This window comes from Doryrhamphus excisus, linkage group LG8 (assembly GCF_037039965.1).
Source record: "Doryrhamphus excisus strain RoL-2023G ecotype Guam linkage group LG8, RoL_Dexc_Guam_v1.1, whole genome shotgun sequence".
In the NCBI taxonomy this organism is placed as follows: Eukaryota; Metazoa; Chordata; class Actinopteri; order Syngnathiformes; family Syngnathidae; genus Doryrhamphus; species Doryrhamphus excisus.
Window position 1 is genome coordinate 3,100,899 of NC_136364.1, and position 14,681 is coordinate 3,115,579.

Genomic DNA, 14,681 nt, shown 5'->3' on the forward strand with positions numbered 1-14,681 from the left:
GCTGGTCAGTCCAAAGCAGAGACATCTTTCAAGTGCAGCTCTTGTATTGGATGACATTAAGTATACCTAATGTTATGTCCTGTGTGTTTTGCTGTCCATGCAAGGTCCTGTGACCCTAACCCCACACATTCCAGTTGTTCATGATATGAAAGGACAACCTGTGTCATCCCTGTATGTGTGTGTTGTGCACCTCTCATCTCTTAATTGGCTTGTGCTCGTCTGACAGGCCCTGGAAAGCGAGTTTGTGTCATGTCAGCTGCATCAGTGGATTGACCTTATTTTCGGCTACAAGCAGCGAGGCCCCGAGGCGGTACGCGCACTCAACGTCTTTCACCACCTGACCTACGAGGGCGCTGTGAGCCTGGACGCAATGACTGACCCTTTGATCAGAGAGGTAAGGTGCACACGCATACACAAACACACAGAGAATACTTTGTTGTTATTGGGCCGTGACTTCCTGGTTCGTGGAGGGTAACTGTTCATTGATGCCATGGTGACCCAAAAATGGAATTTGTGGCTTTGGAAGACATGTTAGCATACATGTAATATAGATATTTTGAAAGTTTTTGAATCATTTGACAAATTCTCAATCACTAATGGTGAAATAGTTGCGAAGATGCGCCCATTTTGCCTGATGGCGGCCATGTTTTTCAACCAACCATGTTCAAATTTTATACACGTGCTTGTCAGTCGCCTAAAGGTGTGTTCTAAATTTCGCACTTTTGTGCAGCACATTGAGCTGTGTGAGAAATTTCAACTCAATCCGACCTTTGGGGTTTAATAACAGTGCCAACTGTGTGGCAGATTTGTCAGAAAAATCATAGCACAGGCAGTATGGGTGCATGTTTTCCCCAGTTTCACCCTTGTGTGTCTTTTTTTTAAATGACATGTCAGTGTGTCAACATGGCTCCTCAATAGGATCAATGAGTGAGCTCTGTGATCAATCAGCAGAGGTCAGGTAGTCAATAAGATGAGCGGCTGAAACTCCTTGTTCTTGAACAAATTAATTGAATATCTATGAGCTGCGGCGTGTGACTTGTGAATAGCTTAATTGCAAGGCGGTGGGCAGCAGCTGCCGTGCATTGTGGGTCTTTCCGGGCTGAGCTTGTCTCTCTTTCTGTGATGTCCGCCATCTGCTGTCTGCAAAACAAGTCATTTATATACTGTCACTTCCAGCGGCGCCTTTATTTATCAAGTGACCATTATGCAAATCACGTGCACAAGATTTGCCTGATCCAAGCAGGCTTTGTTGTTGTCGTTTTTTTTTTTTTTTTTTTATTCTTATTTAGTGAAACTGCCAGTTGTGTTACTTTGAGAGCTGACAGCATCTGTTGAAGTGTCTAATTGTGTCAAGATCCACCGTGTGCTTTTTGGCTAATGGCAACTGGTGTGTTTGTGATGTTTTAACACCAATTAAGACTCGCGTTGGTCATTCCACCAAGAGTCTCCTTGTTTACACAATACAAAATAACCTCGCAAATAAAGTTGCCGCTATTAAAATGTCCTAAAATAATTACAACTTCAATAATTTAATGTATTAATTTAATAATAATTCATGTATTAATAATGTATTATATAATAATTTAATTAATATCATATTAAGTAATAATTAATATTATTAATAAAAAATAATGAATAAAATAAAGATATTCTTTTGCAAAGCAAATTCAAATGTATTATAAGTGTATGCATGGGGCCAATAAAAAAACAGCTGTGGGCTACAAATGACACCCCTGTCCTAAAGAGGTTGGTATTAAAGAATATTTCAATTAATAATAATAATTGCATCAATAAACTACAACAATCTTTTCTTGTAATCCACTCATGTTGGTGTCTTACAACATTGTTAAAAGAAAAAAAACAACAATGGCAAACTTTACAAAAGCTGATGCAATGTAGACGACCACCATGATTCACTAATTGAGAGATTAATCCAAGTCCAGAAGATAGTTTTTGTACCATCAGATTAACTCCCAAAAACATCATGTTCCTATCAAGTAACTGTTTTTATTCAATGTATAAAATCCATCTAAATATGTGACTGTCTCCCTAATGTCATACAGTGAAACTCCAAAGGTATCATTTGTGTGTGAGCTGCCTAGTTGAGTTCAGAGAGGCGGATCATGGCAAAGAGCCCAATAAATGTCATGCAGCGACTTGCTGAAACGTGGAAGTGAATATTGATTCATTCCTAGGTCGTGACAGATGATGAATTGCATAAATGGCATCCACCGCCACATTTAGGGCGCTTACAAATGTCGGGACATATCCAAGGTGGACAGATTGTTTCCTGGCTGCGTCCTGTCAGGTAGGACACAGGACCCCCTGGTGGAGGGAGCGATGACAGTGGTCCTCGCCATGGCCATGCTGGAACAAAAACATGACAGCCGCCCCTCGATTGGGATCCATGTGGTGTCACTCAGAGGGAGGATGGACAAATTATCCATCACTGTTAAGTTTTCAGTTTATTCCTTGTAGCCCATCCCTTCCTGGCCTAGCTTGACAAAGACAACAAAGTCTTAGTGGTGGGCGTCGTTGACATTAATGTCACATTTACAAGTGTGTCATCACTTGACCTTTTTGAGGAAGTCGCATATTAAAGGTCATTACTCCTCCATATAAAGTAGTGCACGCTGTCATTTGCACGCCAACTCCACAGCTGTCAATCTGGAGACGCCCTGGGGATAAATAACTGAGAATTAAAACTTAACAAGTAGATTAGATGTATTTGAAAGTACTTTGTGGTAAGGTTGGGTGCAAATTTTGGTATCAATCCAATGCCAAGTACATACAAATGCCAGTATTGCCAATACATTTTTAGATTAATACATTTTAGTTGAATGATTTTGTACATTTGCCTTTAATTTCTTAGTTTCAGCAATTTCAGTAAACAACTAGATGTATCAACACACTTGGTTGTGAATAGTAAGAAATGTACGAATATCAAGGAAATGTTTCCAGTCACTCAACAATATGAACAAAAAATACATTTGATGAAGAATTATATAAGTATAAGTACTTATATAACTAATTATATAAGTACCCAATATTGTAGTATGTAGGGTTATCTAGTAGTTGCGCTCAATAAAAAATGCACGGACAGTGAGTCAGCAGCACGTAGGGTTCTTTGTTTGGGCACCTGATTTTGCAAAACCATACAGTACAAGGTAAAAGTAATAGTTTGTTACATGCAGTACTGTATTTGTGAACATGTTTTATCAAAAATTAATGATGTGAAAACTGGATCAATATCGATACAACAATATACGGTAGGACAATGTTACAATAGCAACTAAATAATTTAATTATTGCCTTGTATTACATAAAATACTGCACTATAACTACAACAAAAGCAAAAAGCAATATCCTACTATTAAACAACATTGAAATTATTTGGCTTTAATGTATACAAACAAACCAACAAAATAGACACAGACCACAACTGAAAATTATCAAGCTCATCAAAGCTCATCAAAGCTCATCAAAGCTCATCAGTCTCATCGGGTCGATACTGATGCTAGCTTTTATATCAGTACTATCAATATTTACATCCAGTTTGTGGCAAAAAAAAAAGAAAAAAGTGCCTTCTGTGCGTGTTGTCTCTCAGGTGTCGTGACACGGTACGATCCCACGCTGCTTAGCGGGTCAACTAAAGGTCGCGTCCTCTTTCTGTCTGACAGAGCTGTTGTGCTGCTGCATTGCACGCGTGCATTGGAGGATGCTGATGCTATGGAGTGTTTCAGGGGTTTAGTCTTGTCACCAGTGTTGGCTGCAAGAATCACATCGAAAGTCACCTTTAAACACCTTCCCTTCGCTGAAATAAGAACTTAAAGCAAACAGCTCCTTGTTGATTTTCTTTTGTTGTTGTTTTTGTTGATCACACACTGCTTAGAGGAAATAACGCATCACATTTAAAGGTGACTTTTGAAAACCTGCTTTAATCCATATTATTTTGGAAAGAACTTGGAGTAAAAACAAACAATATCGACTTGACCTAATGTTGGCACACATTTCAGGCTGAAGTAGAAGAATGAAGATGGACTCATTTAAAAGAGTAAATATGAATACCGGTACTTGTTTTTGGGAGTCTGTCATTTGTGGCCATCGGATGCCCGACATCGTAGAAAGGTAGATACTTACTCTCCAAAAGACTGTTTGTTGGGAAGTAATTTTTATGCTTACTTTTTATGCATACTTATGCATACTTATGTTAGCACCTGAGATTTCCAATGCGGTAAGTTTCATTAGTGTTCCCATGGTTATCATACATCAACTTGGATTGGCGTGCTCATTAGTCACCTCCAGTGAGTAAATGTCCTGGCATGCAACAACCCACAACAGTGCCCTGCCAGATAGGAAGTGACCCGAGGGGAGCAGGAGGAGGTTGTTTTTTGGGAAGAGAGTGGGTAAGGAGTGCAGGGGGGTGTCATTGCATGTTTGGCTTGCAGGTGGCCTGTCCTGATCCAGAATGACCTCCAAATGTCCCATTCTCCATGCACAGCCATGGCGTGTGCTGCCCAATGGCTGTACGTGATCGTAAGCGGTGTGTACAGGTGCCTACGAAATCTTCCGTGATGGTGGAAGTCACTTCAATCACGCCCACTGTGGAATGGCACACTTCCTGTATACTCAAGAAAAGACTCAATGAAAGATAGTATATAACAATAGGAAGGCCCTTTTAAAGGCTTTTAATGCAGTACAGGTAGGGATGCTACATTGCTGTATAGGCTGGATGCTGCAATGGGGCGGAGCTGATATAGCAAGTATCGGCATATGATTTTTCACGGGAAATCGTCCGACACTGATGGTTGGTGCCCGATGGGAACACCCCAAAGTATACAGCTCATGTATGAATTGGGAAAGTACTGTTGTTTAGGTTGCTTTTTCAGTTCTATGGCTATCATCATCAAATTTGTCTTATAAACACAAGATAGGAGGCAGTCAAAATCTCTTTAATTCAGGTGGGGGTTCTTTTTTTAACCATATTTCCAAGACATTATGACAAAATCTCCAAAATATTAAATTTCCAAGGGTTTGCTGCAATATTTATTTCATGTGGGTGAAGATCTGAATAAAGGTGCATTATCGAACAAATTCAACATAAAACTTTGTTACACTTTTCAAAAGAATTGTATTTTTATTGTCGTTAAATGCAATTTATAACCATAAAAATAAACAAAAATAGTAAAAATTTTGCTATGAAACCCTTGTTAACATTACAAGAAAGCATTATTTTTGTTTTTTTATTTATTGATGCATAAATGTTGGCAGCAAAAATCAGGCTGGGATCCCCCTTTTTACTTTTTAATAATGAATAATTTTGGGGGGTGCCTGTCTTGTAATTGGCCTAACTTTGCCCCACCTATACGGCATCCCTGTCCGTTATGGTACCTCTCCATAAGGTCATCCTTGGTTGAGGTCTCTTCTCAGTTAGTGTTGTGTTTTCCTTGCCAGATCAACGCTTCCTAGTAAAACAGCAACATTCACTTAAATCACCTTGTGCACTTTTGCCTGCCTCTCTGCTGTACACCATATACGTGCATATGTGTGTATATGTACTATGTGTGTGTCCTGTCCTTTGTATGCAGCACAATAGCATGAAAAAATGCTGCTGCACTGCTAGCTGACGTGTCAGTCCAGGTTAGCGTTTGTGCAGCGTGGCCCCTCTGCGCCTGCAAATGGGAATGGTTAAGCCAAGCATGTTAATAGGAAAAGGCTTGTCTCTTCCATGCTAACAGTTGGATGACTCTGCGGGGTGAGGATGGGGGGATTGGGGGTGGGGTGCACCGAGAGTTAGGATTTGCTTGCATTGTCAAGTAACGCATTGACCCATCACTTTGACGCCTATCCACCGTGACAGCCGCCCTCTCTCTCTCCCCTGCAGGCCACGGAGGCTCAGATCCGGAGCTTTGGACAGACGCCATCTCAGTTGCTTATTGAGCCACATCCTCCACGCAGCTCCGCCATGCACCTGGTGAGAGCAAAGAGCATGCTGGGGGAAAAAAAGTCTGCATGATGTGTGTGCAAGTATGATGTATGTATGTTTGTGTGAGCACGTGCTTCAGTCCAGTTCCGCTCATCGCCAGCTTGTGTGACATCATCACACTGCGACACATTTGAAGCTATAGGCCTTAACTTCCCCTTTTATTCTTACTTTGTATAAATGTCAGTACTACACCTTAACATTATTACACCACCAAATGACTCATGTCATCATTAATGAATCCTAGTTATAAAACTGAAGCAGTATGTTCATCATAGTTAAAGATATGACAGGAGTGCTCTGCTGGTTTTAAGGACTTATTGCAAATATGTTAGTCCTCTATATGACAGGATCGTTCTGCTATTTTTTGGTACTTGCTGCAAAAACACAAGCCAAACATCATCTATATGACAGGAGCACCCTGCTCCTGTCAATTGTCATTGATGATGTCACATCAGACCTTAAATCGTTTAACATCAAGAGATTAACTTGTTTGTGTTTTGCTATGGCTTTTTTTCACTTTTACTCAGTTGTTAACTTTAAAAAATCCAGTCAACAAGAAAATAACAGTACAAAATAATTAGGGATGATAATTATCGGTAATGATAATTATTGTCCTGATATCTGTATAAAAATATTCAATGTCAGTCAAAATGGGTATCGGATTTTTTTCGGGATCATGAAAAACGATATTTTAAAAATGCTGTGTCCCACACATCTGTGTTCATTCCACCACAGGAGATATGTCAAGTTACACATATTTGTATTGGAAATGGAGAGTTGGACAATATGGGCATATCGGTTTTCAGCAAAAAAGGCAAAATCGGACATCCCTAAAAATAACGATAAACAACAAATGGATTGAACTCATTTTTTATTTCAAACAAACCAGGACAGTGTACAAAAACTGCCATTTGTATTTCCTATGAGGGAAATTGTGTTCTTCTTCTAGAGTCCGCTGATGTTCAAGGAGCAGATGCAGCAGGATGTCATCATGGTGCTGAAGTTTCCCTCCAATTCTCCGGTGACGCACGTGGCCGCCAACACGCTGCCTCATCTCACCGTGCCGGCTGTGGTCACCGTCACGTGCAGCCGTCTCTTCGCCGTCAACCGCTGGCACAACACGGCCGGTGAGTTGGCGATCCGTCATGAACACCACATAAAAATGGTTCCAAACAGGCCTGGCCGGCACCTTCCTCCCAGGTGAGTGTTTCCACATGTTATATCAGCACCATGAGAGCGGGAGGCCGCCACCTTCAGGGTCAGGGGGCCAAAGCAATGCTTGCTTGGAAATTAGGCCGTAGCTCCGCCACATTCTGATCACACTTGCCAGCTGTCAGTGGAGGACTCTGCAAAAAGATTCCCCTGCTCTTAATGAAGCCAGCTGTAGACCACTGGCCGCCATGCTGGACGGACAGGAAGTGAGGTTTGGCGTTACACAATAATGACCCCAAAAAATGTCATTCATTTTAATTGGTGCTACTTTTCCCTGAAAATGGATGTCTTCACTGGGGGGGTGGGGGGGTACTGTGAAGCGAGTTGTGTTGTGTAAGGCCGGGCTTGCCTGTTTTAAAGCAGCTCAGCAATATCACCATGATAACTTTGGCGAAACTCATAACCTTGTCCGGCCAGGTTATGTCCAGACCTTCATCTTAAAAAAACACCCCAGTTTCACTGTTTAACTCAATTCGGAGAGGCCATCACCATTTTTGAGAGCCCAGTGGACCCGGGAGCAAGAATAATTCGAGGAGCACTATGACGGGTTTTTAACAGCTTCTTCAAGCTTGCGTTGATCTGCTAGCATTCCCTGATGAAATTTCATCCATCTGTAAGCAAGATAGATTTTCAGTCAGTTAGAGTCAAGTTGTCAGGAATAAACTACAATATGAAATATTAATTTGTCCAACGTTAGTAGATGTATATGTCACATCAGTCCTTGTGTGAGTACTCACCCTGTTGGTCTTTTCATATTACAATATTTGCTGGAGGAATAAGCGCTCAGAGGCATCAATCAACTACAATAAATATTTTTATCAACTAAAAGGAAAAAGATGTCACAAAGGAACACATCACCACTGCCACCTTGTGGTCATCACTAGGTACAGCGTACACCTAGTACTTATTTGTCAGAGATGCTGAGTATAATGAATGATTTGACTTTGATATGGCCATGAATAAACAATGAGTTTTTTTATGTATAGAGCAATGTGAGTCACTAGCCGTCAAAAAAGCATTTATTGACATTGTACACAGACAGTTGTGTGTTCATTCAGACTGTAATAAAAACAAACACACACTCGACCTCGCTTTTAATAAAACACACAAACAAACTCTATGATAGAGATGAGTAAAATATGCAAACAATACAGACATCATTCAAAAACTAAAAGACAGTGGTCTTTCCTTGCTCTATTGGTGGCGACAAGGTTGCTTTTTGGCAATGGCAACCTTATTTAACTCCTCATAATGTTCCATAATAATGACTTGGGCTCATTTGTGTAAAATACACCGACTGGGATCGCTTCAGTTTGTGCTGAAGCAGAATAATATGACGTCAAATGTCCCTTTTTATGTGAATGCGGAAAAAGCCAAGAACCGACTTGACAAAGTAGATAACCACTTGCGATGTTAATAATGCAGGATAGTCATAGTTTTATTTTGTTTTTATTTTTAGTTATATGATTTCTGGTGTTATTTAATTTAGATTGAAATTTAAAGCATGCAGCCACTAGTTGTCCCAAGGTCAATATACATGCATACACCTCTAAGGCTTTGTGACCCTATTTTGTTGATAAATTGGACTCTGTTGTGTTGTTTCAGGTCTGAGAGGAGCACCAGGTTACTCTCTGGAGCAGGCCCATCATCTCCCCATAGAGATGGACCCCCTGATTGGTGAGTGAGCCTCATTATTCCATTAACCTACTCACTAGTGTCTTCATAAATGGATCCATTTCTTGTAGACTTCTACTGTTGACACCTGTCCTCCTGCGTGTCTGCTTCTTCTTTATTCTCGCCGCCAGCAAACAGCGCTGCGAGCAACAAGCGTCAGATCACAGACTTAGTGGACCAGAGCATCCAGATCAGCACCCAGTGCTTCGTGGTGACAGCTGACAACCGTTACATTCTGGTGTGCGGATTCTGGGACAAGAGCTTCCGTGTGTACTCCTCGGAGACAGGTGGGGGTTCCGGTGTAAAACGCCAAGGTGTGAGCGCTCATCCGTGGAGGACTGAGAGCTCAGACCTTCTTACAATACAGCATGGCATGTTGGAACACAATGGAATTGTTAAGGTGATACTACTCTGTTTGCATTACAGTGGAACCTCTTAAGGCCCAATGCAATAGCAGTAATATTGGTAGTATATAGCACCGTATTAGGAGGTGCTCTGTGATGCATTCAGAGTCCTTCCTTCATGTTTGCTATGGTCCCATCCAGGAAAGCTGACCCAGATTGTGTTCGGCCACTGGGATGTGGTGACGTGTCTGGCCAGGTCGGAGTCATACATCGGGGGGGACTGCTACATCGTGTCCGGCTCCAGAGACGCCACTCTTCTTCTGTGGTACTGGAGCGGCAGGCATCACATCATTGGAGACAACCCTGTCAACAGTCAGTAACACACACTTTCCCCACGACCGGTCTCTAATTAACCAATCTTCATGTTGCATTGCATTTTCCTCATAACCTTTGAAGTCACATGATTCTTTAGTAGCAAGCTTTTCCATAATTAACTCCGTCAAAGCTCGGACATCTCATTAAGAATTTCGGCTCGGCTGCCTCCAATTAGTGCTCGTGTTCCTTGTCGGAGGGGGGGGATTCCCTTGACGTCCACGCTGCGTACAAAGCATCCTCATCGCACACACAAAGGGAAAAGAAGATACAAATATCTCTTGTAGATACTTTGTCTACTCTGGACAGACTTTTGAAGACTTTTTTTTATTTATATAGTCCGTTTATTTGCAATGGTAACAATGTTTGCAATATCATTAGTATCATCATCATCTATAGCAGGGATGGACAAATATTTTGACTTGTGGGTCGCATTTAGTTAACAAAATTGTCCTGGGGACCAGAACATATATTTAACACACACACACACTATTTTATGCTTATAATTTTCCTTGAATTATTTGTCTAATTTTATCTGTAAATGTGTTATGCTATCAGCTGTATGTTCTGAAGTCCCTTTTTTCAGGAGCACTTTAAACATCAGACCACATCAAACTATGTCATTAAATTTGACAGTTTTGTTGTTGTTTTTTTTAACTAAGTAAGACATCGAGACTTGCAAGTCATGTTGCCAGATTGTATGTTAAAAGTTAGAAAGCAACTGGCGGGCCAGATTCAAACGCTTGGTGGGCCACATATGGCCCCTGTGACATTGTTTGCCCACCCCTGATCTATCGTAATAGTTCTATCAATTGTAATATTCTTTGCTGATTGGCAATTCAGTTTCTTCTCCTTTCTCAAGTTTACAATAGTTCAATTGGAGACTAACTAGTTAGCTCTGAAGTTTAAAGCCAAGCGTTGTTCGCCTCTTGTATCCCTGCATACTGAAGTTGCGCCATATGGTGTAAACAAAGATGGCGGTAGTGCAATAGTGTCCATTATTTTTACACGAGTGAGGATAATAAGTGTAAAGGTGACTATAGGGGTGTTGTTTCATGTCCAATGGCTTCTAATAGTGGTAAAAAAAACATATTTAGAATGTCTCGAACTACATTATCATTAATATTGAATCCTACCATGCAGAAATTCACTTATCACGGTCAGGTTTGCAACCAATTAACCGCAATAAACGAGGGCTGACTGCAATGTTTGTTATTGTAGGGATGAAGTATCATTTATCAGCATGATGCACCAATGTAATCTGCAACCACAACAGTAAATATACCGAGTGACCATGTTAATCCAAATGGGATTATTGTGATAAAGCTCATTAAAGTGTGTAGGTGTGCCTAATGTTGTATCCCATGAGGGTGGTTATTGCACATCAGATCCATATGGGCATTCATTGCTTCCTAAAAGGGCTAAGAGTGTAGTAAACCAAAAGATGGCTTTCCACGTCTTCCACCAGCAATCATTAAAAAAAAAAGTATCCCAGTCAACCGCACCCCCCTCCTCATCCCATCACAAGACGTTGACTCATCCATGTCCCGAGGGCGGCCGCGACACGAAGCAGCGAGATTGAATCTTTTGTGGGTAAGGTGAGCGGCTTCCACTTTCCCATTTTTTTACCTCCCCAGAGGCTTTTGCTGACACTTGTTCTCGTCAAACAGCAACACCCCCCCCCCGCCACCCCACCAACACACACACCAAACCATCCGCATCTACGGTCACCAGCATCATCAGAGCAGGTGGTGTGTAGACTGACAGCTCCAGGTCCTGGTCTCAATGGGACCACATCGATCACAGTCCAACAGACTGGTCCGCTGCAGAGGCAATATGGCCAACACAAGGGCCGGGGGGGATGTTAGAAATGTATTTTATTTATTTATTAAGTTTTAAAAAAGAAATGGAATCACCAAAATGTTATGCTGCAATACCATAAACGTCAGTGGGATATGTAGTTTAAAAAAATAATTGAATGATTGAATTAAAAAATAATAAATTCTTATATACAATGTTACTTACATTACATTGATTTTCTTAATTTAATAAATAAACTTCACAGAGCTCCAGCAGAGCCTTTATGGCCAACATGAGAGGGAGGAGATGTTTGTTAGATTATAACTTAATAATTGCCATGAGTCTGAAAATCAACTTTATTCATGTGATAGGCTGAATTATTATGGAATAATAGCAGAATTGTATGCCGTTTTATATATGCCATAAAAGTGAGATACGTAGTGGTTGTCTATAAAATGTAAACATCCATCCATTTCCTATGCCGCTTATCCTCACTAGGGTCATGAGGGGGTGCTGGAGACTATCCCAGCTGACTTTGGGTGAGAGGTGGGGTACACCCTGTACTGGTCGCCACCCAATCACAGGGCAGAATTTAAAAATATGTTTTAAAAAAACCAATAGTAAACATAAAATGAATGTGATTGATAAAGAAAACATATGATATACATCATTCATTCATTCTATAAATTAAATCAAGAGCAGTGTGGTGGCCATATTTTTGGGGGTCTGGAAGCTGCATGCCCTCACTAACCTCCCCATCCATCCCCCACGGCCGTCATCAATCATGTGACATGGCATAGAGGCGAGTGGCTTGGCGGCCACCATTGGGCCAACCCCACATTTACATGACAATCCGAGCCAACCTCCACTGTGAGCAGATGTGTGTCTCCTGGTTAGCTTATTTTTACACTTTGTTCCAATGTTTACACTATGTTACAAATGTTAAATTTGGCTTGTTAAGACAGATGAGTGTTTCACCCGGGAATGGACTATTTCCTACAGCCACTTATATTATATTAGTACAATTTGTCTCTCCTCTTCTAGCTGATTTCCCGGCGCCGCGAGCCGTCCTCACGGGTCACGACCAGGAAGTGGCGTGTGTGGCGGTCTGCGCAGAGCTGGGTCTGGTCATCAGCGGGGCCAAAGGTCAGAAGATGTCCTCCACACGCCTCTTTACCCTCCCTATCTCTATTGTGTTTTTGCTCCGGTATATGTGTGTTGCTGTTAGATGGTCCATGTCTGGTCCACACCATCACGGGAGACCTCCTGCGAGCTCTGGAGGCTCCTGAGCACTTCCGATGCCCCCGACTCATCTCGGTGTCCAGTGAGGGTCACTGCATCATCTACTACGAGAGGGGACGCTTCTGCAACTTCAGCATAAACGGCAAACTGTTGGCCCACATGGAAGTCGGTGACAGCACCAGGGTGAGCTGCCATCATGGACCACATCTTGGCTTTCTAATAGCCATCAGCGGAATGGCATCTTCATATAATAATATGTAGTCTGACTTTTTGGAGGCCAGAAGTCTTGTATTATGTTGTGCATGTGTACCTAATATTATGGCTGTTTGTGTACTCCCGCAGGCCATTCTCCTGAGCAGTGATGGCCATAATCTGGTGACGGGCGGCGACAACGGCGTGGTGCAGGTGTGGCAGGCGTGTAACTTCAAGCAGCTTTACATGTACCCAGGCTGCGACGCCGGCATCAGAGCCATGGACCTGTCACATGACCAAAGGTCAGTACAGGAACTTGGTTGTTTTGGACCCCACCCCTTTAAAGCTCCTTTGATCAGGTGACCTCAGGCAACCGCTGTTATATTTTTTTCAATTTACAGCAGCCATGAAATGAAAGAAGTGTCAGTGACTTTAATGGTGACGTCTGATAATAATAATGTTGCCTGAGGGAAAAGAAGTCCATGGTGTGCGTGCGTCTGTATGGGTGTGTCCGTCATGGCTGTCAGTGTTTTACTTAAAGGCTATCCACACAGAATGTTTTCAGGTCAAAACAACAAAATTCAGCCTCTCATATACACAGAAATGGTGTTTTGGGTGCTTCCAGAGTCGGAAAAACTGTTTTCCTTTAAACAGCTGCTATTTTGTTTTAGAAACGATGATGCCACCAACCCATCACTGTCACATGACCACAAGTGAGCTTTAACGACAATGAGCCTAGGTCCTGTCCACAGAGGAACATTCATTCATTCATCCATTTTCTATACCGCTTATCGTCACAAGGGTCGTGGGGGTATGCTGGAGCCTATCCCAGCTGTCCTCGGGTGAGAGGCGGGGTCCACTTAAAAAATGCTTGCTCAAAACATAGCTCCATTAAAGAAAAAAACAAACATAATTGTTTATAATAACTATCTATATTTGGTATTAACAAAAACATTGGGAAAAATGCTTTTAGTAATGCATTTAATAATATAATGATAATCCATTTTATATAACAAGAAAATGTCTTATTGTGATATAAATGTACAGTAATATTAACTGAAATATTAATATATTAAATGGAAATAATTAGAAATAATTTGCAAGTGTTATTTTAACTATTCTAATTAAAATCCGTATTTTTATAATTTTTTCACTGTCCACCATAACAATGTGTCTCTGATTTTTTTTTTTGTAATTGTATTTATTTGATCCACAAAACAAGAAAAATGACTTTCTGCACAATACTGCAGGGTACCGAATGGAAAAAGACAAACTAAGAAAAATGTCAAGACCTAAGTTTTCCATTACTTAAGTCATTCAATACCCACGATGTATTTATGTGTCGATAAATGTGAAAGACGTATTTCTACATCTTATATGTTTTCTTGTGCAACTGCACATTAAACGACCATAAGGCGGCAGAATTTCGTTTAATAGGAGTTCAGCATCGATGTTTAGCAAGGAGGAAGTGGAAGAGCATGGAGGTGTGTAGCGTGAAGAAGGTTTAGCATTGTAGGGAAATATTAATGCATGCACACACAGTTTAGTTCCATTCATTCATTTTCTACTGCTTATCCTCACAAGGGTCGCGGGGGTGCTGGAGCCTATCCCAGCTGTCTTCAAGCGAGTGGCAGGGTACACCCTGGACTGGTGGGCAGCCAATCACAGGGCTCATATAGACAAACAACCATTCACACTCACATTCATACCTATGGACAATTTGGAGTCACCAATTAACCTAGCAAGTTTTTGGAATGTGGGAGGAAACCTGAATACCTGGAGAAAACCCACGCATGCAAGGGGAGAAGATGCAAACTTCGCACGAGGAGAAGATGTAAACTCCACACAGAGATGTCCGA

General features: G+C 41.4%; 1 protein-coding gene across 6 annotated transcripts in view; it reads left to right on the plus strand.

Moving 5' to 3' along the window:
- Positions 1-14,681, plus strand: part of LOC131134774 (neurobeachin-like) — a 189,633-nt gene that overhangs the window by 171,249 nt on the left and 3,703 nt on the right. For 4 of the 6 annotated variants that reach the window (XM_058080378.2, XM_058080376.2, XM_078792629.1 and 1 more), the window contains 9 exons: positions 227-394; positions 5,885-5,974; positions 6,936-7,113; positions 8,804-8,875; positions 9,004-9,159; positions 9,418-9,588; positions 12,433-12,534; positions 12,617-12,813; positions 12,973-13,124. In XM_058080378.2, coding sequence (XP_057936361.2) covers positions 227-394; positions 5,885-5,974; positions 6,936-7,113; positions 8,804-8,875; positions 9,004-9,159; positions 9,418-9,588; positions 12,433-12,534; positions 12,617-12,813; positions 12,973-13,124 — 1,286 coding nt within the window. Of the gene's footprint in view, positions 1-226; positions 395-5,884; positions 5,975-6,935; positions 7,114-8,803; positions 8,876-9,003; positions 9,160-9,417; positions 9,589-11,056; positions 12,358-12,432; positions 12,535-12,616; positions 12,814-12,972; positions 13,125-14,681 lie in introns of those variants that run through there. The other 2 variants (XM_078792628.1, XR_013627937.1) reach the window with 2 other exon arrangements.